Below are 23,403 nucleotides of genomic sequence, written 5' to 3'. Positions count from 1 at the left end.
TAAATTTTTTCTCAACTCTTGTGACAAAACATGACAATGCAATATTCAAAGCATTAGTCACAATCAGAATACATGCAACATATTAAAAAGATGTACACTAATGAAGATTTCAGTTGTGGCTGCATACCTTGTATGTTACTTCAAGTAAAAATCATCAACATTCCATAAAATTGGCTGTTTAGAAGCATGCAGATGATTTCATCTATTCTTCCAATTTCACAAGTATAGACAACATACACTCTCTCACAATACTGCATTACGTATGCGACAACACTACGACATCCAGTACAGTACTCTACTAAACATAATGTACTTTCATAACTTTTTATGTGAGTAACCGACAAACCAATAACAATTAGGAATCCTAGGAATACTAGAAATTGCGCCAACAAGTGCTGTGTCAAGAGACACACCACCAGCTTTATTATGCCATGCCAGAGGGAGGCCGTGTATGAGATCCCAGTGTCGTGCGGCTTATCATACAAAGGATAATCGGGCTGCTGCCTCAACGATCATCTGCACGAGCACACTAATAACGTGAAGACTAAAAGTGAGAGTAATCTGGCCATGCACTGTGCAAAGTGTGGCTGCTATCCGGTCTTTGAAGAGACATGGGTTTTGCTCCGGTATAGGGACCAAACAGCACGGAAGATATATGAAGCATTTGTGACGATGCGTAAAGGTGATACCTAGGTCGGTGCTTTTTCCATTGTCCTAACTGACAAAGAGTTTACGTATCTTCAACACTAATCTGGTTTTATCATTAAGAGACCACTTTTTATCACTTGACGCATGCGCAGATGAAGTGAAATTGAAATTGAACAGAATATTTTGTACCTAGAAAGAAGAACAAAAGAAAGCAACATGACCACTAGCCTTATGATCTACTTCTAGCAATAGTAGTTGATCATTTCCATTATTGCTATTCCTGCTGAATATGCTAGGCAACTTTGGTTAACAAACTAATGCAGTCAATGTTGAGAATATGTTGAAAAAAAGGCACTGGCTTACTTCTGATGTTTGAAATGAACTGGCAAAATGACAACAAAGAAATAAAGAAGATAGTTGAACAGTAGACTGCCTGTCATATGGGGGGGGGGAGAGGGGAGGGTGAAGAAAGAGGCAAACTTACCTTAAACACAAAGAGATATGATATAAACAAAGCACAGTTGTCAACTTCTTTCCCTGTGCTGCAACCTTGCTGCTGCTCATACAGCTCATTGAACTTTTCAGTCATGTCTTGGAGTATCTGTGCACCTAGTTAAAAAAAAAGCAAGTCCATTTACATTGCACTGGCAATGCATACACTGTGCACACATTTAGGTATTTAATATCCTTAAAGGTACCATAATAAGTATAATGCTGTAAAAGGAACGGAGGAACTTCTACTTTGCATAAACTCAGGCTTATGGAATTCTATGAAGTGGGATACTTGGCACATTTTGACTATCTCTGTGGAGCAATGAAAGATGGACCATGCAGGCAAAAACATTTCTTTTATCGATGTTCTTAACCCTGCGGGTATGGGTGTACTTTCCAAAGTGTATTTTGTCTGTGTGACACATTAGCAGGCTTTAAACTCAAATGCTAATTATTGGTAATAGGTTCAAACACTTCACAAATTTTTAAATCTGAAAATTAGAACAAGTATGACAAATTATGCTCATTAAGAATTTTGGTTAGGATAATTCATGTTCTTAGGGCAACATGGCCTTTTTGTCCATTGAACACTCCTTGTAATCAACATCAAAGTCCTCTGAATCAGGGTTTATAAGCACTTCTTAAATTTCTGCACTTCCAAAAAATGAAAGGACTCTTTGCGCCAGGTCCGCCATATTGGAAAATGAGAGACATGAGCAACACCGACAGTTGATAATCTTTGCTGCATCATTCGTCATACATAAACAAAACTTACTATAAGTATTAATTTAAAATTCATAAATTATCTTGGCCGCGGCCAGGGGTGCACATTGGTGGCCAGGTGAGTATACAGCAGAGTTTTGTTAAACGAAAGCTCAAGGGACTGGATAAATATTATCTGATTAACAGGAGTTATGTTTACTAAAGGTGTTACACTTACTGAGAAAGTGTCGAGATGCAGCACTATATGTCATACACCCTCTTAACCCTGTTAGGTATATTAAAGGGAAGCTTTAGCTCGGACCCAACTCCGAAACGGCCTATTCAAATACATGTAAAGTGCAGAAATGCCTTTCTGAGATAAACCTTGGACCGATTTTAACTAAATTTGTTGCATTTGAGAGAGAAATGTAAATTCTAGTGACTCTTGGAAGCAGAATTTCTATTTAGGGCATCAATATTGTTAATAGAATTTTCAAAAATTCGAAAGTTCGAAAAATATAGAAGCCCAAAGATTACAAATTAACATTTCTGCATCAAGAAGAGATGTTGCGGGTCTGTAGACAGAATCCGTTAGAGCATTCAAAGCGGACAAATTCAATGTGTCAATTTATATCTCACGTGAATTCATTACATTGTGTACACAGGTTCTGAAAAAGCTGTATTTCCATATTACTAATTTTTTTTGAGATTCATATGTAAGATATCAATTTTGTCCACTTTAGATGTACAATTAGATGAAATTCACAGAATTGTGACATCATTCAATATTGCTGAGTTACAGAGTTATAACCTTGATAGTTTCTTTTTCTGAAAACTTGCAATCTTTGCCAATTTTTCATACTGACAACGTAAATAAAAAATTCAAAACCAACAGTCACTAGATTTTAAGTTTTTCTTTTAAATAGAACAAACCTCATCAAATTTGGTGCAATGGTTGCTGACAAAAACGAATTCTCGTCTTGCATGTACTTAGATAGAAGCTCCTTAACTAATGCTTCCTCGTAAGCATAAAGAAATGCGTGTAGCGGCTAGTTTGTCACGTGGTTTGTGCATGGTCGACGGCTACAGGATTTACTAGGCTTTGCTAGTTGAAGAGGCACCAGCAATGTATCACAACAAAAACATAGCTCTGTGGCCAAATAATACACGTTCATGATGGGGGAGTCCAAATTATCTCACAATGTGCTGTAAAGCTTCTGAAATGTCGGCTGTCCTTTATTTAGTCATCTGCAGGGCAAGTGGTGTTGCTATGCATTAAAAATATCAAATTTTTGCCTACTTCAGTCTTTAGGACGGCTTTCTAAATCAAAAGACAGGTGTTGCAAAAGTATATTTCAGGTCCTGCCTCTTTCTGAAAAAATCCTTGAGAGCTTGCTTCTGTACAGCTTACAGAGAGTTGCGAAAATTTCGTTTCCATTTACCAAAAGTTTTTTTTTTTTTATTACCTAAATGCAAAACCAACCAATTTAGAGGCTGTTGCTCGATTTAAGTACTTTTGCTTTACCAACATTTTACTGTACTAGGGCACAGCACTTTACCTTTAAGGATTAAGCATGCTGTGAAGCAGTGGACAACGCCAATGGTACACACTTTCGCTGACATGGCAAGATCTTGCTTACTGCCATGAAAAATGCATAGCCAATGCTGAAGATGTCAAAAAATAATCAGTTGCAGATGTCAATATACTACACCATGACAAGGTATTCTAATGTTGCAAGTATTTGTTGCAGCTTGTAAAGAAATAAAATACATTTCTTTTGTAGCACCCCTTGTACCAACACTAAGAATGATTTTACCATTTTCTTTCCGGCACTGCCAGCAAGTACTAAACATGCAGTGGAGCACATTCAGAATGCATGTGTCGCTGTCTCAACCATACTTAGAATTACACTATGCCCTTCAGTTTGCTGAAATGTGCCAGGCTTGCTATGACAATTCGTCAGTCTAAAAAAAAAAGATAGATATATATATATTTTAATGGAGGTGGCCTAGAAAGTCACACAGCCAGAAAGAAAGTGAGAAAGGTAAAGCGAGCTGCGGAACCCTTCTGTGGCGCTTGTAGCATATACATGTTAAAACAACACTGATCAGAACCAAAATCATGATATAAAATACTTGTTACAAGAGGCCACTTAATTAGGAATAAGAAGGAAGCACAACACTAAGAATTTCGAGTAGTTGCGGATTGAGAAACCAGATTCATTGCAGTTGGAGTGGCAGAAAGCGTGGATGACACCTCCCCTCCCCCAACATAAAATAAAATAAAAATGAATAAACACTACTACCTGTTGGTGGGAAATTATACTGAAGCAGTGCGGAAAGACAATGATGCAAGAAAAGAGAGAAAAGATAAGGTTATTTAGGAACATGAATTTAGTCAATGCACTAATGTATAAAGTAAACATTAGGCCAAGAAAATCACAGGATTAATGAACCTTCTCTTTCCTTTTTTATGGTGAAATGGTCCATTAATTAAGTGGAAATAACTAAGCTTGCATTTCCATTCACATTTTTGACAGAGTGTAAGGGAATGAAAGTGGAAGAAAAGACTAAAATTCACAAATGAGATTCAAACCCACATTGTCCGTGTGATATGTCGCAGTGCTCCAATAACTGTGCTACAAGTGGTGGCTGTCCCATACCATACTTTCTTGTGTGTTTATGTACAGGGTGGAATGTTCATCTTTTCTTGATAGTGTGTTGCAGCAACATAATTTACGCACCTCTAGCATGTCTACCTAGCAGGTAAGAGGAAGTAAAATTAGAAGCTGTACTTCTGGATCCATAGCTGCTGAGAGAGGTGTGTATTGCTTTGTTTGTTTTCATTCTCGCACATGAGGCATAGCGGTCTGTGTGATACCTTCCGAAGCAACACACCCTCGGAACGCTGGACACCCGGACAAAGGGATGCTTGTACCCGTCTTGTATACTGGTGGGTGTCTACCAGTGAAGACTAAACCAAGCCAGTCCTGCAGCCAAGATGGGCACCAAGCCATTTTAGGCATTAGACAATAGTAAAGTAGCCTAAAGAGTTTGCAGGGTGTCTAGCAAATGAATCTTTATGAATTCCTTTACTTTTGAGCTAATGTATTTGCAACTAGCTGAGTAAAATTTCCCAGATTGGAAAAGTGATAAAACCCTTAGGTACTCTCTGTAGACCTTTAGTAATGGCAAAATTCTAGAATAGTACAAGCACTTCGTGGAAAAAGACATGCTTGGGAAGGGTTCTTGTTTTCTTTAATTGGAGCTTTGAAGGGAAACTGATACACAGAATTTTGTGAATTGCTTATTTAACATCGTTGCTTTTTCTGACCGTGTCTATTTTCCCCTTGACAATTCCATATTTTTCCTTTTTCAGCTGCATAAGATTTCTTGAAAATTCCAGGTTGCTCAACAACCATGTTTAAGCCATGGCCACTCACAATTATGGCAGTGGATGGTACAATGTGGAAAAGGTACAGTTATGTACATGCTTGTCTGTGCCTTATTGTGTGTTAGTCTTTCTGCATCATTTTAGCACAATGCAATCTGAATGCCCACTAACCTACTTCGGTTCCGACGTTGCAATGCATGTATGCGACAAGCATCGCATGCTCCATTACGAGACGCTCAGGAGTCAAGAAAGGTGCAATAATTGACTCAGACAGACACACGTTCAAGGTGGAGTTCACATCTGAAATGAGAAGTAAGACGTCACACTGTCATTGCAGTCAAAGAAGAAGTCAAGAACCGTACTGATAAAAAGAAATCATACCATTGTTGCTGTGCTTTTTATACAGGTTCTCCATCTCCATTCCTATAGGCTGTACTGTGGCTTCGCTGAGCCTAGAAAAACACAAAATGAAATTCAGCTACCTTGGTTTTCATCAATCAATTATTCTTTTCAGTGTTGCTGTCCTATCCCTTACTTGTCACTGATTTAATAGAGCTTACATTTGAGACCATGTAATGGCTGCAAATCTATTTAAAAAAGAAAAAAAAAAGCTGTACACCAGTGAAAGCCCACATTAAGAGAGAAGCCAACTTACTACATATTATGAATGCATCTGCCATTTTGTGAAAAAAAAAAAAAAGCAACAGTTTGGCACCTTTTACATTTTACTTATTTTAGGTAGAATCCAAACATCACACTAGCTGTATATATATTTATACTTTATTACATAATTACTACACACAGGGTTGCCAGCAAGCCTAGACTTTGCAGTATTGTTATAAAATTTATTGGAGAGTCCCAAGTCCTATCCCAACTTCACATCAGCAAGACCTGGAATAAGGTCTGGTGTTTGACCAGTTAGCTCTCGACAGAGCTGAGATACTCCCAAAAATGCACACACATTTTTGAAAGAATGTGCTGTTCAAAACATGTACGAGGGTCGTTCAACAAAGACCGAGACTGGTGTTCTCAAATCTTGACTTCTGAAAATTTCTATTCGACACTTTTAACCCTATATACATGCTCCACAATAAGTTAAACGCACGTGTCCCACCGTTCTTACCATGCCTAGGTGACATGAGTCAAGCCATCTTTTGACATCTACTTAAAAATTGCCCCCAATTCATATTTACGTCTGTCTCCACGTGATGTTCCACATCAAAGCAATATCACTTTTTTACTACTCCCCAAAGCATAGCAACCATTCACTTACCAGTTTTACAGTACAGATGTGGCACTCTTGGACTTCTTTATGTACCTCACAGTAAAAGAAACATTTCTTTGATACAAAACGAAATATAGCTAAGGCATTGGAGGTGATATTGAAGTAGGTGCAAAAAGATGGCTTGACTCACGTTATCTGAAGCATGGTAGAAACGGCAAGATGGGTGCATTTCACTTACAGGGGATCATATAGAAAGGGATAAAAGTTCCGATGAATAATTTTCAGAACTAAAGATTTTGGAGTCTCAGTCTTTATTGTACAAACCTCACATATTCACTAACCTGTGCTGCTGCAACTCAGCATAATGTTAACTGCAGCAGCCTAAACCTTCTCAAGATTGTTCAATCTATTTTCGTTTTATCAGCAAAACACCATTGAAAGGAGTATTCTGTATCTACATTCAATATGACACACATGTTCATCTGTTGTAACATATGATTCCAGAACATACAATTCTATAGAGTCCTACAACACAAAAGCATCTGCTCAGATGTTATCATTTACGCCTTAGCTTCACTCCACATTGCTACAGTTCACACTTAGTCCACATACCTGTTCAGTAGGCCTTTCACTTGCTTCTTAAGTCTGGCAAGCTCCTCTTTCTTCTCTGAGCTCAGACTGATGCCTTGGAGTCTCTTGGCAGGAGGGACATATTTCTGTGACACCACATTGCCGGCTTTGTCACGCAACCGTCCATATATATCTTCCCACATACCATCTGAAGAGGCCGTGCCTTGTTTGGCTGTTGTCAATGCTTGCCTATCACTGAGTGTTCCTGATGCAACTGGTTCGTCTTCCTCTTCACCCGAGTTTCCACTTTCATCATCAAAAGAAATTTCATCTGTGTCCTCCTCTTCCAGAGTATTCTTCGAGCCTTTCCTTTCATCAATGGCCTTGCTACGTTTTGTTGTGTCTGCCATTTTAACATCCTTTGTGTGGCCAGCAAGTTTGCTCTCTTTGACTTTGGCTGACGTCAGCTTTAGATTTTCATTCAGTGTGTCTCCCTTGCCTCTTCGACGCTGTGGACTAGAAATTGCACTGGAAGCATTCCTATCAGCACTAGATGATTGATCCTGTGAGCTTAGTTCATCATCACTGTTGTTTTCAACACCACTGTAACCACTACCTTCTTCATCACTGACATCATCTTCGTCAAACTCTTCGTCTTCTACATCTTCACTGCCATGCCCATCACTGTTTTCCTCATCGACGCTGTCGTCATCACTGCTTTCATCACTGTCCTCACTATTTCGATGTTTGGAGCGGGACAGTGATTTTGCAATTGGAGCTGCGTTTGAAGGTTCATCATCGTCATCATCACTAAATTCATTTTCACTTCCTTCACTGTCAGAGATACTGCTGCCTGAATTAGTCCTCTGTTTCTTCCCGGCACTTAAAGATTTGCTCTCCTCTAACTTTCTTTTTCTTTTAGCAGGATTCACATACACATTGGCATCATCATCGTCACTGTCCTGATGACTGTTCTGGTACTTCTTGTCCACGACTTCTAGGAGGTCTGTACACTCGTTAGTGAAGGATTTCCTCTTTAACATTGCGTAGTCCACTGCATTTCGAGCTATTATGCCAACATGCAAAAGGCAAAAATCACATTACAGCAATATTTAAGTTAAATCTACTCTAAACTACTTCAGTTCCATTGATGCCATACTGACAGTGGAAGTACAAGTAACAAAATAATACTGAGTAGATGAATATTACAAATATTTAGCTGTATAGCATCCTGGATGCCAACATATTTTTCAATGCTGAAGCAAAAATTCAGCATGCATGTCACTGCACTCCAGTAAATTGCAGATAAAAAGACACTGTCTTAATATGTCAGCACTAATTAAAGAAGCCCTGCAACACTCTAGAGAAGGCTTGTTAAGTGGCACCAATAGCACCACTACTATGCAACAATAATGTGCATTTTATGCAGCAGACATGACGTTGATCTGTGGCAAAATGGATAAATGGTTAAAAACACAGTGTGCTACTTATGCTCACATAATACTGCGAGTAGTAGGAAAAAAACTATGCCATTACGTTTTAAAGCCATATTAATTATCTCCTAAATATTGTCACGTGGTAGTGATGGTGAAGAAAGAAGCAGTACGGTGGAATACAAAACTAGCTTTTATTGGGCGAACCTGTGCCCACAAAACAGGCTACACTTATAGCACAACGATAGCGGCGAACACGGTCGGCGATCGTCGGAAATCTCATCAGCCGGTCAAGCGCGTCGGCTTTTATAGATCAGTCGTAGAATGTTCCAGATTAACCGATGGGACCCGCGTGCCTTCCACAAAGTTCTACACTATTCGCGTCGCGCATATATGCAATCAGATTACACAAGTTGCGGTGAAAGACAGTGGAGGGAACCATCGATAACATTCCAGAAACTTCTTTTACATGCAGGCGCGTCCTGCGTTGCACGATAACATTTGTTAGGCGGCCAAACGTGGTCGCCCGATAAAGATAAGTACACGTGTCAATATCATACAGCCACGCGCAAGGTGCTGTAGCCAAGAAAACAGCACCATTGACAAGCTCAGCACATAACTTGCATAAATCCGTGTTGAGGAAAGCTGTTGTAACCTCAGAAGTGATGTAATGTCCTCTGATCTCAGATGATATGCTACCTGATCTCGAAGACCATAGCGATGCCATCAATAACTTGAGCAAGCTTGACAACCATGGGGCGGCAACTTTTGCTATGTGACATCAGTGTCACAGTTCTATGTGATGGGACAGTGAAACGTGGCATCTAGAGCAATGAAGATTTAAGTCAAGGGCAAGTCTAATTTTGTTTGTATAATGAAGTTTCTGCCAACAATAACTTGGGTTTGTGTGCATTAATTACCACAATTCATTTTGATCTTACTTCATTGACATGCTAAGAATAAGTAAAGAGTAAAAATGGTGGTCTTAAAAAAGTGTGGCAAGGCCCCTTTAAGGCAGCACCTAACCTAAGCATGCAGTGCAATTTTCAACACCAAACTAAATGATGAACGAACTTTTAGGCTATAGACCTTGGCAGACCACCATGTGGACTTCCAAGGTTCCAGGAACTTCCCGTCCCACATTTTGGATAATGAATTTGACAAGGAAACAGTACCAAACACTGAATGATGACCAAACAGTAGAACCCTCCTTGATGCATGCAGTGCCTGCATACATGATTTTATGTGTATTTTATGTAAAAAATGATTGTAAAACCTGATCAGCAGCACTACATAATCAGTGGCAAGTTAGGTGCCCTGTTTTACTGGACTTTTGTGAAGTGCTACTTTGCCTGTCAATGGCTGAATTTATTAGGTAAGACTGGATCCTTTTCTTTTTTGCAACTAGACAACAAAGGTGTCTGCAAAGAGCATTGTACTGGAGGGTTCTAGAGTTCAATCTAGAGTTCATAAGTGTGCCCTGAACTATCATTACATGGATACTTATTAGTGTTAACATATTAAGACAGTGTCTTTTGATGTGCAGTTTACTGGAGTGCAGCAACATGCATGCTGAATTTGTACTCCAGCATTGAGAAGTATGGTGGCATCTAAGATGCCATCCAGCTAAATATTTATGATGCTCATTCACTCAGTACTCTTATGTCACTTGTGCTGGCAACTGGTTAAACCCCTATTGCAGTGTAGCTGTCATGGCTGAGAATCAGAGCCATGACCTTGTGTTGAGCAGCACACTGCCACAGTTGCTGTGTCATCACGGCAGGCACTGCCGACGCCAAAAGTTAACAGGACTCAAGATTTCAGGAGATGCTAAATATTTCCACAGCCCAGGCACGCAGACTGGAACTTTCAACTGCAGCCTGGACTAGCACATCTGACCAACACAGCATTGCACTGTTTTGGTGGCTGAAGGCAAATGCCAAGTGGGAATACAGATTCAATTTAGTACCCGTGCTCCATAAACTCTTGATGCTGACTGTATGTTCACCACCAAAGGAACTCTAAAAGCATGCGTGCAAGAAGGATACAGTCCAGGCCTTCATCTATGAATGACTTGGGCATATTCTTGTTTTTTCGCTTGCTGAGAAACAACTTCTTCTCCATCTGTTTTATAACTTTGTCTTCTTGCTTGTTGTCCTCAAGAAAGTTCTTTTTGCGAACTGCTTCTCGCTCCTTCAGAATGAAAAAAGAAATTGATGTCAGCATTCAGAAACAGGCAGAAATGCAGCATTTACAGATGACTGGAAACAGTTAAGGTTAGTGTATGGCCAGTCAAACATATCCAGCATGTATTGAATAATCTCTCTCTAAGACACAGCAACATAAATGATGCATATTATCAGAACAGTTTGCTCCTGCTAATTTAAGCTTCTGGAGGCTGGAAGCCGGAAATTGCAGCCAACACAACCACAGTTTACAGGAACGAACCAGCCATGGTGTTGCTGATGGTCTCAAGAGCAAAACATCCATGCAGCCAATCAGGCTGGGCACGCTAGTGCGTTATAATCTTGAGCTACAGAATGTGCTAAGCTAACACAGCCATCGTCTTCACTGGCACTGCTACAGCTGATGGTCACATCAGCCCAAACTGATTCAAACTAATGCAAAACTTCAGCTGGTCACTATACCTTCAATGAATTTTGAAGCTGTTTAATGCGAACAAGATGTTCAGTTAACTAAGCCATTCTCACTTTCTGGGGCAGAGCATTGGAGTGGAAAAACAAATCATAGTACATTAAAATGGCATGAGCTGTAAAAATGTGTCAAAGTTTGACATTCAGCACGCTGTACATGTTAACAGATGTTAATACTATATGGTGCCACTGACCCGGCCACGCAATTGTGCCCGAGATCCTGGATATGTGTGTATAAAGAGCACACCTCTGCTCGGCACTACATAATCTGGTGGTAGCCAGTCATTCACTCTTGTACTTTGTGCAAAATCGTTTTCATTGTATGTCCATTATTATTCAACAGTGAATAACTCAAACAAGAATCTATGGTGCCTCCAGATGTTCCAAGACATTGCACTCGACAAGTGCAAAGAGACAAGAGGAAAGTAGAATGTATGATAAACTTAAATGAGACTTGGCGCTACTGTAAGTAGAACAAACACTGACAATTCTTTAAAGAGATATTAGGCAATAATTGTTAAGAGTAGAGGAATGAAAATGTACACGCTTGGTTGGCTTCTTCAACGCAGGCTCCTCCTGTTGAGTCTGTTTAGTATGGCGGTCTTTAACAACAGTCTTTTCTTCACTTGGTTTCTGGGTGATGTTGAGCTTGTGGCATATCCTCTCCATCTCTTTTTGAATGATCCCCTATAAATGCAAGCGCATAACATTTAGTAGGACACCGCTCATAGAGACAGAGGAAAGAGAGACAGAGTGAAAAGTTAAATATTTTGTTCAGGTTCCTGCATCATTTGCTTCAGTGTAGATTTATCCGTTCTGTAGAGAGCATGGGGACTTAACTCTTGTTTCAGCTCTCTTGCACGGTTTCGTCTTATTCACGATGCTTAATGTTTCCAGCTCCTGACTTCAAATATATGACTACACCTCGAGCTTTGCAATGCTGAGTGTTTGGTGGCCTGCAGGAAGCCTGCAGGCGCAGCTATATTTTAGTCATGCGAACTGATAGGCTAGCTATGAAAAAGAAAGCATTCATGCACGTACAGACAGGAAGAGAACCAAAGTGCCTTATACAGCGTAACATTCAATACAGTTACCTCGGGCATTTCGGTTGCGTTCACATTTCTACAACGCAGGCACATGCAATTGTGAGGTGAAAAAGATCGCGCGCTCGAACCTTATTCTTCATGTGAAATGCATGTCGTCGAACTTTCTTCTCAGATCTCTCCAGTTTGCGTCGTTTCTTTCTCGACAGTCCAGAAACGTCAACACCGTGCATCGGTGGCAGCGCGCTAGCGCGCGTCTCACCTCTCACTTTGCGACTGCGTTTCATGTCTCTTTTGTGAGTCACTAGCGAATACTTCACGCACTCGACAGAATCACAGAGCAAAGTAAAAATGACACGATGCCATCATATCACTTTGGCTGGAAGCATCTAAACACGCACACATGCCGCACGCTTAGCTGGGCGCAGCCATACTGGCCCGCGGCGTGCGCTGTGCTGCCATCTATTGGCTACAGCCGGGGACACCACACAGTTTCGCTTTGCTGGCCACCGCCAAAGTCGAACTGAACCATAACTGAACACCGTAGTGGCAGTTATTCTATGGTGGCAGTTCGAACCAACTCTGCTTGTCATACGTAATTTTCACAGTTTTTTTTTTGGCATCACGTAAGAAAAATGCGAAATGTACGAAATGTTGGTGATCGGTTTTGCAGTTACGAAGTAACAGCGTCAATCAATCGCGCACAAAGGAAAAAGCAACTCAACCCAATATCTTCGAAAAAGTAAAAAGCGACCAGCACCCCTCACATTCCCCTACCTTAAAAAAGAAAAGACGGGAAAAAATTTTGCACCACTTTTCGACGAGGATGGGATTCGAACCCACGCGGGCAGAGCCCATTGGATTAGCAGTCCAACGCCTTAACCACTCGGCCACCTCGTCCACTGGTTCCGCGCGCTTTAATAACTGATCAAAACAATATTGCCAAAATCGGGCGCTGGCAAAATCTGTGAACACGCTTCATGGAGCGCTAATTTCAAACACAACACGCCCACACGAGCTGGAATGCTTCGTTATAAACATCCGCTAAGGCTGGTGAGATCGCACCTTTGAAATATTTATAAAAGGCTGAGGTTAGACCATCAGGGCCAGGGGACTTCCCCGGATGCATACTTTCAATAGCACTTTTCACTTCCTCTTCCGAAATTGGTTCCTCCAATGTTTCTTTCGTACTTTCATCTAGCCTTGACATCAACGACAAAAAGTCCTTTTTAAAACGATCAATGTCGACTGCGCAGTAAGTGAATACACCACTATAGTGCTCTAAAAAAGCACGCTCGATATCTTCTGCTGCGCCGCTAACTTTTCCGCAATATTCGATTTCCGCTATCTGATTGCGGCGCGCATGCCACTTTTCTGAGCCTAACGCTCTTTTCGACGGTACTTCTCCCATTATCAGCCTTTCAGCCCTTGCCCGCACCACAGCACCGCGGTATCTCTCGATATCGAACTGTTCTATTTTATGTTTCAGTCCGCGAATATCGTCCATGAACATGCCGGGCATCCTACATTCCTCACTGATCAATTTTTCCAAATTCCTGCGCATCTGTTTTTCTTCTGCTCCCTTTTCTCTGCATATAGCGCTCGCACGCTCTAAAGCCTTGATTTTAACCACCTGCTTGAAATTCTCCCATTTTTCACCAGATGTCGTGTTAACAACAGCATTCATTTCTTCAACTTGCTTCGTTACATCCGCTGTAAACATTTCGTCGCTTAGTAATTTCGAATTAAATTTCCATAATTGCCACTCGAAGCCCTTTTTCTTTTCTTTCGTGCTTGCTACTAAAAAGCTGACCAAACAGTGATCACTGAATGAAAGTGCGCTCACGTGGTACTCCTTACAAAGGGGTATCAAATCAAGACTCACATACACTCTGTCAAGACGGGCGTGGCTGGCTGCCTGAAAGTGGGTGTACTGCGTAGCCCTCCCACCACCGAGACACTCAGCCACGTCTTCCAAACCATCGTCCCTTATCATATCGCTTAGGGCAATGGTGCTTGCATCCTTGTACGGTCGGGCGCTAGTTTTATCACGGGCTGAAAGAACACAGTTAAAATCACCGGCAATAATGAGGAGCCTATTACACTGGGTATACTGTTTTAGCTGATCGAAAAATCTGCGTCTTTCCTCAGCGACAGTCGGCGCGTACAAACAAATAACACGCCATTCCAATGACGATAATAAAAAATCGCAGACAATAAGCCGACCTGACGGGCATGACGTCACAGCTTCTACTTTTGCTCCAAGGCTATGTCGGATGAACAAAGCGCACCCGGAAGAAGTTCCCACAGCATGGCTCACTATAACACAGTATCGAGCTAAGAATTGACGCACCATGCCCCCGGTTTCGTCGTCACCCTCAACTTTTGTCTCCTGTAGTGCTAGAATGTCCAGGTCATGTTCGGTAACTAGTCTATAGAGTTGACTTTGCTTCCTCCTTGAGGCAAGCCCACGTACGTTTAAAGTGGCCGCACGAAATGACCTATCCATAGACATCATTGCGAGGCGGTGAGAACCCGGGGGCATGACGCTCACCTCACTACTGCGCTTTTTTCCTGGGTGCCTTGACACGGTGCAGACCTCAGGGAGGCAAAGGCGGCGTTTCCGCCGTCTTGCGCTCCGTCGAAGTGTTCGGCCGAAGCCGATGGGAAAGACGCCGCACGGGAGTCGTTTTCGCAGGCGGCTCATCCGTTGCGAGGGCGCTGGGCCCCTTCTCCTTTTCGCCTGCTTCGTGGGGCCGCTTTGCGGTCGCACTGGCACTGTCTCTATCGATGCCTGTCATCGGCACTGCCTCGGGAGTAGACTCTACAGCTCCGCTGGAAAAAGTGTGGCCGGTACTACTTGGAGCAGCTTTCCTACTCCGGTCCTCCACGGCTTCATACAGAAGCCCGGCTTCGGGTTTCCCTGGAGCTTCAAGGAGGGCGTCCTGTGGAGTGTTCGGGGTACCCTCTTGAGTAGTCGGGTTTTGGCACACTCCTGCTGTTTCCTCGGAGTCTGCCTCATCCATAAGGTGGTCCAATGCATCGTTTGCCTGGACTGGTCCGGTCACGCTGGCGTACGTCTTTGGGCAATCCGCGTCCTCATGGCCGAAACGGCGACAACGACTGCAGCGAGGTACTTTGCAGTCCCGACGTATGTGCCCGGTGCTCTTGCAGCGCAGACAGAGCGGAGCGCGGCCTGGAACAACGACGAGAGTCAGCTCTCCGGCTATCTTGAGCTGGTGGGGAATGTCGTCGACTTTGACGTCGCCATGCAATTGCAGTCCAACTGAGCGAGTCGTCGAGCCCTTTTCAGTGACGCCTTGCACACGCCACTTCTCCCGCGTCACCTCCAGCACTTTCCCGTAGGGTGTCAGGGCCACACGAATGTCTTCGTCGGTCACGCCGTGCAGCAACCAGTGTAGCTTTAAGCGAACCTCTCGGTTGTTTGGATCGATGAGCAAACATGGGCGATCTTTTACCTTCACGTTGACAGCGGTGAGCAATTTCTGAGCGGCGTCAGCACTCGTCATTGTTACAGCCCACACGTGGTTCATCTGATACGCCCCCAACGCCAAAACGTCGGGGAGCGCACCTAGATTGGCCAAAGTGTCCCGGTAGTCTTCGACACGGTAGGGCCGAGCTCTTGGGTCGCCGTGCATGAAAGCGGTGTTCGCGACGATGCGTCCGGATGGCAGACTGGGCAGAATAACCTGATAATCTTCGGCAGTAGAAGCAAAAAACCTGTTACCGCGGCCCGCCTGGGCCGCCGAAACCGCTCCATAGGCCACCTCGTCCACTGGTCACCTCGTCCACTCGGCCACCTCGTCCACTGGTTCTGCGCGCTTTAATAACTGATGAAAACAATATTGCCAAAATCGGACGCTGGCAAAATCTGTGAACACGCTTCATGGAGCGCTAATTTCAAACACAACAAGACCACACCGCTTACTACATAAGACTCAGTGCTGTGTAAGCACTTTATTCGCTGGTACGAGAAATCAGTGCTTAAGTGAGCGCCAAGGGAAACGCAATGATGCAGCGATTTGAGCGCGCTTTCTAGATTTCAACTGAGATTACAATCACAATTTTAACAAAAATGGCACATTTTGAAATTCAAACATGCCCAATGCAGCGAGAAAACACTTCTGCGTTGCTCTCTTCCCTTCTAATGTATCTGGTTAGGATACGGTGAAGACTAAAGCACTATTTAATCGCGAGTTCTGCATTGGATGCCTATTTTCAGACCCACTGTTCAGAACGTTAATTGCTTGGGTGCAAATCAAAAGACATGAACTCTCGTTGAAAAGTATGTCTGTACCGGTGGCACAGCTGAGGTTCGGGTGTAACTCAGCCACTGTAACAGTTTAGGCTCTGCCACACGGAGCCCGACGACACACGTATGATCGACAACGGAATGTTGCCCTGCACATATGTTTAAATTGATCTGTAGAGAGCAGACTCGCACGTAACAAATTACCTGTAATTAATTAGCTGTAATCAATTACATTTCTTGGTAGTTTTGTAATTCAGCGATTACATTGTGTACTCGGTAACACTCACTGTAATTCAATAACTTTTTCTCAATAATCAATTACATGTAACCAGTTACATTTGCCGAAACTGCAGAGTCCAAAGGTATGAAAAACATGTACATGGATTACGTCCTTCACAGAACCTGCAGTATCCCTGAAACTACACCCCTATCTCCTGAATTTGACAGGCCTCTGGATTTGTGCACTTCTCTTGGAACTCCGGCCACTGAATCTTTCTATTATAATAAATCTCTTTCTCTCTCTCTCTCTCTCTTAGAAGCGCTATTAGGCGCTAAATGCGCTTTCAACTTAGACTCGTTACGAAACACAATGTATAATACACAGAGAAGGTCAAGACAGAAGAATGCATGACGACCAGAAGTGCTTTCATATCGACAGTTGGTTGAGCAGGAAACTAGTTGAGTTGCGCTAGTGAAGGTGATATCATCTACAATAGAAACGAACAATCGTAGACTATCTAACTCGTATTTACGGCTCCGTTTTAACGTTTTCCGAACGTTCATTACACAAATAAAAATATAAACATCGTGAAAGCATGCGTTTTACTTGCTGCTTCAATTTGACCCGTTGCGATTGAACCATGAACTAACAGCAATTTAACCAGCAGCGATTTAACTATGAATGATTGCACTTATGTGCACTCTGAAAAGTAATTCCAGCAACATGCGGTCAGTTTCACAGCAGGACATCGTGTCTGCAGCGGAAAGCCATCTTTTTCTGCTTCCCTTGTCAGCAATAGCGGCCAACACCCAATTTCTTTTACATCGTAATGTGTGTGTCTCGCGTACATGTGAAACGTACGTGCATCATTGCATGTAGACTCGTAAACGATTGCTACAGACAGACAAGAATACCTATAGAAGCGAATCTTTGCAGAAACTGAGCTCACCTCGTGTAGACACTGATGAGACCCTTATAAAGAGTGTGTGGCAAAATACTTAAGCTCGTGACTAACGACTAACGTTGCAAATCGTTATACACTGACAGAACAGGCGGCCGCTGCGGCATTCGAGGTATGGATTTTTCAGAGTTTCTAAAGATTCATTCTGCAGACTTTAGTGATCTCTGCCAAGACATCGCTAAATGACGGGATTTGGAAATCCTTGGGGGTTTCTGTAGGAGCTTCTTGTAAGATGACTCTGTTCTTGGTTTATGCCTACAAATAGTATGCACGGGTCAGCTTGAGTTTAGTTTTTTTTTCTTTTGCGTTAATCTTGCCAAAACAGTTTTTTTTCAGACATGTGCTGTATTGTCTGCGGAGGCAGGACGAGCGCGTAGCCAGAGTCTTGAGGTTCGTCTATGCGTAGACGTAAAATGACAAAGCATTAAAAATGTGAGCTTAATCTCAATCGCACTATAGGCGAGATAGAAATGACAGGCGACTGGCATAGGCATCACCATTTCTACACGCATCATCATCATCATCATCATCATCATCATCATCATCATCATCATCATCATCATCATCATCATCATCATCATCATCATCATCATTTATTATTATTATTATTATTATTATTATTATTATTATTATTATTATTATTATTATTATTATTATTATTATTATTATTATTATTATTATTATTATTATTATTATTCTCGAAAACACTTGAAAGGGAGAAAAGGTAAGCAGGGAGCAGGCTGGCAGTGCCACCGGAAGAGGCACAACGCCTGCCTACCCTTCAGGAAAGAGGCATTACGGTAGGGGTGCCTATTTAATACGGAGTCCGCATAATTTTTTTTATGAATAATACGGAAATATAAAAAAGGCTCACAGAGGCACATTACAACGAAACTTGCCGTGATAACGTTCTCGGTCATGCGCACTCAAACATATTTCCGTTGTACTGGCTCTTGCCTGAAAAACCAAGGGACCATCAGAAGCGCATATGCTTCTCCACGGAAGGCCTCTTATTGCGGAGAAACAACCTTTAAAGGCATATTTGCTGCACACGTTCAGACGTCTTCGAACTATTCTCAAAGTTCGCACTGCGAAACAACGTTACAACTTTTGCAACGTTTCGCGTAATGCTTACTGTTGTCGTGTGTAGGCAGTGCTTTTGAAGACGATATCCTGTGTATTCTTGTCGAAGTGAAAGTATCGTCTGTCGTCGTTGTAACTTGTCTGTTCCCATGCATGAAATAAAAATATTCGATTTTGCTGTCACAATATCGCTTATCTACGCGCGAGAAGATTGCCTGTAGTGTCCCGTTTTTATCTATATTCGGTTCCACCATAGTTTAGCACAACATTGGAATCTACAAGGCGCGTTCCGGTTCTCAAGAGTGTGCTTCAGAGTGAGCAGACGATTCTGATTCCGAGCGACGCGGGAAGGACGCGAGACAGCGAATAGATTCGCATAATGGCGCAGCTGAATGGCTGATGCCAGCTGTGGCTTACGCTCGAGTAGACTGCCTTCAGAAGCAGCGTGCGTTGAGCGCGCAGATGCTGAGCACTGATGACGATCTTAGCGTTCATAAGTCGATGAGTAGCCTCGCTATGTTTCAGGGCACGGTTGTTTTACGGCAGGAGTAGTTAGAAGAGACAAATGACGGTGGTGAGAGGGAGAAAGTACGGAAACACGCTCTTACCATGAATGGACGCATGATATTGTTACGGGAAGAAAGAAGCGTACGGCTGTTCACAGATGGCTTTTAATGGCGGAGCCAAAAAGCGCAGAGCAGCTAATAAAACCCACTCTTCTTCGTCGTCTCCAAGGTCAACATCAGCATCTCCTTCTTTCCACATTACAGACTGTGACATCACCCCCGTAGGAAAAAATCACCTTATTGGTGCGGCTCATCGGTCTGACAAAGGTACGGTTTGAGACGGCTGACGTGGATGATGTCAGAAAAAGGTGAAGGAATGGTACCATCCAGTGGAGACATTTCATATGTGACAGGGGTCACCTGGCGAAGGATGCGGTAAGGGCCGTAGTATCGCGAGAAGAGTTTCTCCGAAAGACCAACACGCTGATTTGGAGACCAAACAAGCACAAGAGCACCTGGTTCGTACTCTACGTCGTGATGGCGCTGGTCGTAACGGCACTTCTGGTTTGCCTGTGAAGTACAAAGACGAATGCGGATAATCTGGCGGGCTTGGGTCGCTGTGGCTATGACATCCCGAGTGTACTATGTCGGCGAGTCGAGTGTGGTCTAAAGGAGAGTCTCGAAAGGCAAAGTGGAATCACGGCTGAAGAGGAGATAGAAGGATGAGTAGCCAGCTGTGTCGTGGCGCGAGGAATTGTAAGCGAACGTGACAAATGGTAGAGCAGTGTTCCAGTCGCGATGATCGGAGGAAACATACATTGCTAGCATGTCAGTTAATGTGCGGTTCAGGCGTTAGGTAAGACCGTTAGTTTGAGGATGGTAAGCGGTAGTAAGCTTGTGTTTAGTAGCACATGATCGAAGTAAGTCGTCTATGACTTTGGCAAGAAAGTATCTTCCGCGATCGGTGAGAAGTTGACGAGGTGCACCGTGGTGTAAGATAACGTCGTGAAGCAAGAAGTCAGCGACGTCTGTAGCGCAACTGGTCGGTAGGGCTCTAGTAATGGCATAGCGGGTTGTATAGTCCGTAGCGACGGCAATCCAGCTATTTCCGTCATTTGATATAGGGAATGGTCCGAGAAGATCAACGCCAACGCGAAAAAAAAATAAGATAGGTCGGTGAGAGGCACGGGGATCGATACCCAGCATCTCCCCCAATGATGTTATGGAAAGGAAAAAGCGTACGGCTATTTACAGATGGCTTTTAATGGCGGAGCCAACAAGCGTAGAGCAGCGACTGAAACCTAAACTCTTCTTCGTCGTCTCCAAGGCCACCATCAGCGTCCTATTCTCACATTACATACTGTGACAATATGTAAGAAAAGACGCAAAAAACGACAGACGAGTGGCGATGCTACCTTGAAGTTTTCGCGTCAGGAAGACGCGTGACGTCATGAATATTGAGGGCACCTTCTCTGGCCTAGGTAACCCTTTATCGCTAAACACTGGCTACTTTGCGTTTTAAAAGAGACAGTTCGAGACAGAACTGAGAAAGCTTGAATAACTTCTAACGAGTCACAATGGGCCAAATACGAGAAGATAGCTTGAAATACGTGGCGCCACACTGACGCACAGGCTCTGAGGTTTCGGCGCGAAATAGTAATAATAATAAAAGAAGAGCTTTGACCTTCATTTTCTATAGCAATAATCAACATTGTTCCGGGGAATTAGGGGAAATAGTGTTCTGAAAGAATATGTTATCGGTATTACAGAGCCACCAAGGTGCTGTGGGTAAAATAAATAAATAAATAAATAAATAAATAAATAAATAAATAAATAAATAAATAAATAAATAAATAAATAAATAAATAAATAAATCTTTTTAGCGTCTCTTTCTGGTGTCTCTTTAAACCGTGTGCAGGCGACGAGAGCTATTCCCGTGCCAATGCAGCCCATGCTATTCAGGCATGGGAGGCATTGTGCTACCGCTTTCCCACTCTGAGAGGGGAGGTGCGTCGGCCTCTCCTCGCGAGGGGTCACGACGGCCTCTCGTCGCACGGCGTCCGGCCCAACTTTCGCTCGGGCCTCGCTATGGCTGCGGATAACACGCACAGCGACGGGTTCGGAGAGAGTTGGGAAAGGCTCGAGATGTGGAGGAAGAAGGAGAAAACGAGCAAATAAGATACGAAAAAAAAAAACGCGGACCCGATCGTGCATTGCGCCCCCGTTGCGGCGGTCGGCTGGCAAGGGAGGACGAGCGTGCCTCGCCGCGCGTGGGGCAGGTGCAAAGACTTCGCCGCGGGGCCTTTCTTCCACGGTGCCGTTCGGCACAGTTCGGCACGCAGGACGAACAGGTGCGCGCCGCTGCCGCGGAGCTATGCACGTCGGACGTTGCGGACGCGAAGTACTACCTTCCGGGAGTTGGAAGTATATACCCTGACTACAACACCGTGTACAGAGGGCGTGTGACGACGGTCTGAAGTGTAGTACAGCCCAACGTACAAAACCTAGCACATCAAGTACATTGCAAGTACAACTATATGCTTACAGCTGAGCCGTTCACTAGAGATTCCTTTCAGCTATTTCTACGTTTCTTCGCGATATACCTGTGTCCACGCTAGAAGCGCGGGCAGTGAAGGTGTTGGCAAATCAAGTGAGGTTTACCCGGCAGGTAGGTAGTATAAGCAAATGCAGTTGGCTCTAAAATAATAGCGATTTCATCTGTATATAGCAGAAAACTGATCTGGTGTCATCGCTCTTTTTTCGTCAGGTTAGTTGCACAGTGCAAAGACATAGAAGAGAAAAAGCTGATGGGAGGTGCCCAGTGCCCGTTGATACGCCCGCGCTTCGCTCAATGTCATACACATTTGCTGCAACTGTCAGGAGCGGCCAACACGCAGTAACGTTTGTTATACAGTTGCATAGCTTTCGCTCACACGGGCACGCATGCATCAGAATATATACGCACATTGCTTACTGTAATCGACGTAACATTTAGGCTCCGTATAAAATACCCCCCGAAATCATCAAAACCGCATTAGCGCCGCATAACTTCTTCTCTTGGTGTTACCGCGCACGGAAGTGGAAAGTTGCACGTTTATGAAGGTTACCGGAGTGTAATATGTGTCGGGTTTTGTATTAGTTCACATTAAACTAAATCGTAGGCTTTAACGTCCCGAAACTGCACAACGTGTTATGAGATACGCCTTGGGGGAGGGCTCAGGATTATTTTTGACCACCCGTGGTTCTTTAACGTGCGCCCGATGGATAGTATTGTTGCATTTCGCACTCCATCGAAATGGCGACCGCCGCAGTCGGAATCGAACCAGCGACCACGTGCGTAGCAGCGCAACGACGTAGCCATCGAGCTACCACGGCCGGCTTGGTTCACATTAAATACCACTGAGAGGAGAGAGGGGAAAGCAGCTGCGAATTACCACGGGCGGTCGCGTAAGATTGCCACGGCACCGTACTGGACACGAGGAATGTTGCAGGTTAGGTCTCTCAAATGATGGCGCATTTTCTTGTTCCACTTTTGTGTACAACCAAAACTAGCTTGCATAGACTGAATATTAAACTAAACGATTGAATAATGTCAATGTCCCTGTAATAGAAAGCCACCTAAGGCAGTGCAGGGATTATAAGGATTATTTATTGCAAGAGTTCTGTGGTCAAGTGACTGGAGACTGGGAAATCTGGGAGCATCCTCATTTGCTGCACGAGATTCCTTCGGATCATTATAATACCATTTTCACATTTTTCAATGCGTACATTCTAGAGACTTCACTGCATGTTTTTTCTGCATAACCTGTTAATTCCGTGCGTTGTTTTATGTTGCGCTTTGTGTTTTGTATTGCGCGCTCCTCGACCTTTTAGGTCAAGAAGCAAGCAGGAATGGCACTGTCCATACGCGGCTGTCTTGAAATCTAGGCATTTTGCTTCCCAGTTCGTGAAACGTCACATAACTCCTTTTTTTTGTTTTTATCTGTGGTTGCCCGCTGTTATGCAGCTGTGTATATAAGGCTTCGGCTGGTCACGTTGCCCGCGAGCTACACTTTCATGCAAAACCCCACCATAATTTTTTTTCCGAGCTCCAGTAATTCATTCTTGCATTCATTATTAGTATAGGATTGGCCCGAACGGTACGTGCCGACATTCGGCGAGTCTTACAGGCGTACGGCCGCTCCAGTGGACTCTCGCGC

General features: G+C 43.4%; 2 protein-coding genes and 1 non-coding gene across 5 annotated transcripts in view; all 3 read right to left on the bottom strand.

The window, feature by feature from the left end:
• LOC135914650 (histone deacetylase complex subunit SAP130-like) overlaps positions 1–23,403 on the bottom strand; it is a 612,247-nt gene that overhangs the window by 317,456 nt on the left and 271,388 nt on the right. The gene's annotated exons all lie outside the window — the stretch shown is intronic.
• Positions 1–23,403, bottom strand: part of LOC135914611 (nucleolar MIF4G domain-containing protein 1) — a 192,595-nt gene that overhangs the window by 10,126 nt on the left and 159,066 nt on the right. For 2 of the 3 annotated variants that reach the window (XM_065447545.1, XM_070532045.1), the window contains exons 2-7: positions 11,662–11,805; positions 10,513–10,657; positions 7,074–8,037; positions 5,618–5,688; positions 5,408–5,536; positions 1,133–1,257 (exon numbers count right to left, since the gene is read on the bottom strand). In XM_065447545.1, the coding sequence (XP_065303617.1) occupies positions 1,133–1,257; positions 5,408–5,536; positions 5,618–5,688; positions 7,074–8,037; positions 10,513–10,657; positions 11,662–11,787 (1,560 nt within the window). In that variant the 5' untranslated portion in view covers positions 11,788–11,805. Of the gene's footprint in view, positions 1–1,132; positions 1,258–5,407; positions 5,537–5,617; positions 5,689–7,073; positions 8,038–10,512; positions 10,658–11,661; positions 11,806–12,292; positions 12,617–23,403 lie in introns of those variants that run through there. The other variant, XM_065447538.1, reaches the window with a different exon arrangement.
• Positions 12,980–13,061, bottom strand: TRNAS-GCU (transfer RNA serine (anticodon GCU)). The gene has a single exon. It is a non-coding gene; the product is annotated as a tRNA-Ser (tRNA).

This window comes from Dermacentor albipictus, chromosome 1 (genome assembly GCF_038994185.2).
Source record: "Dermacentor albipictus isolate Rhodes 1998 colony chromosome 1, USDA_Dalb.pri_finalv2, whole genome shotgun sequence".
NCBI classification, from domain to species: Eukaryota; Metazoa; Arthropoda; class Arachnida; order Ixodida; family Ixodidae; genus Dermacentor; species Dermacentor albipictus.
The sequence above is the reverse complement of the archived record's forward strand: the minus strand, read 5'-3'. Positions and strand labels throughout refer to the sequence as shown.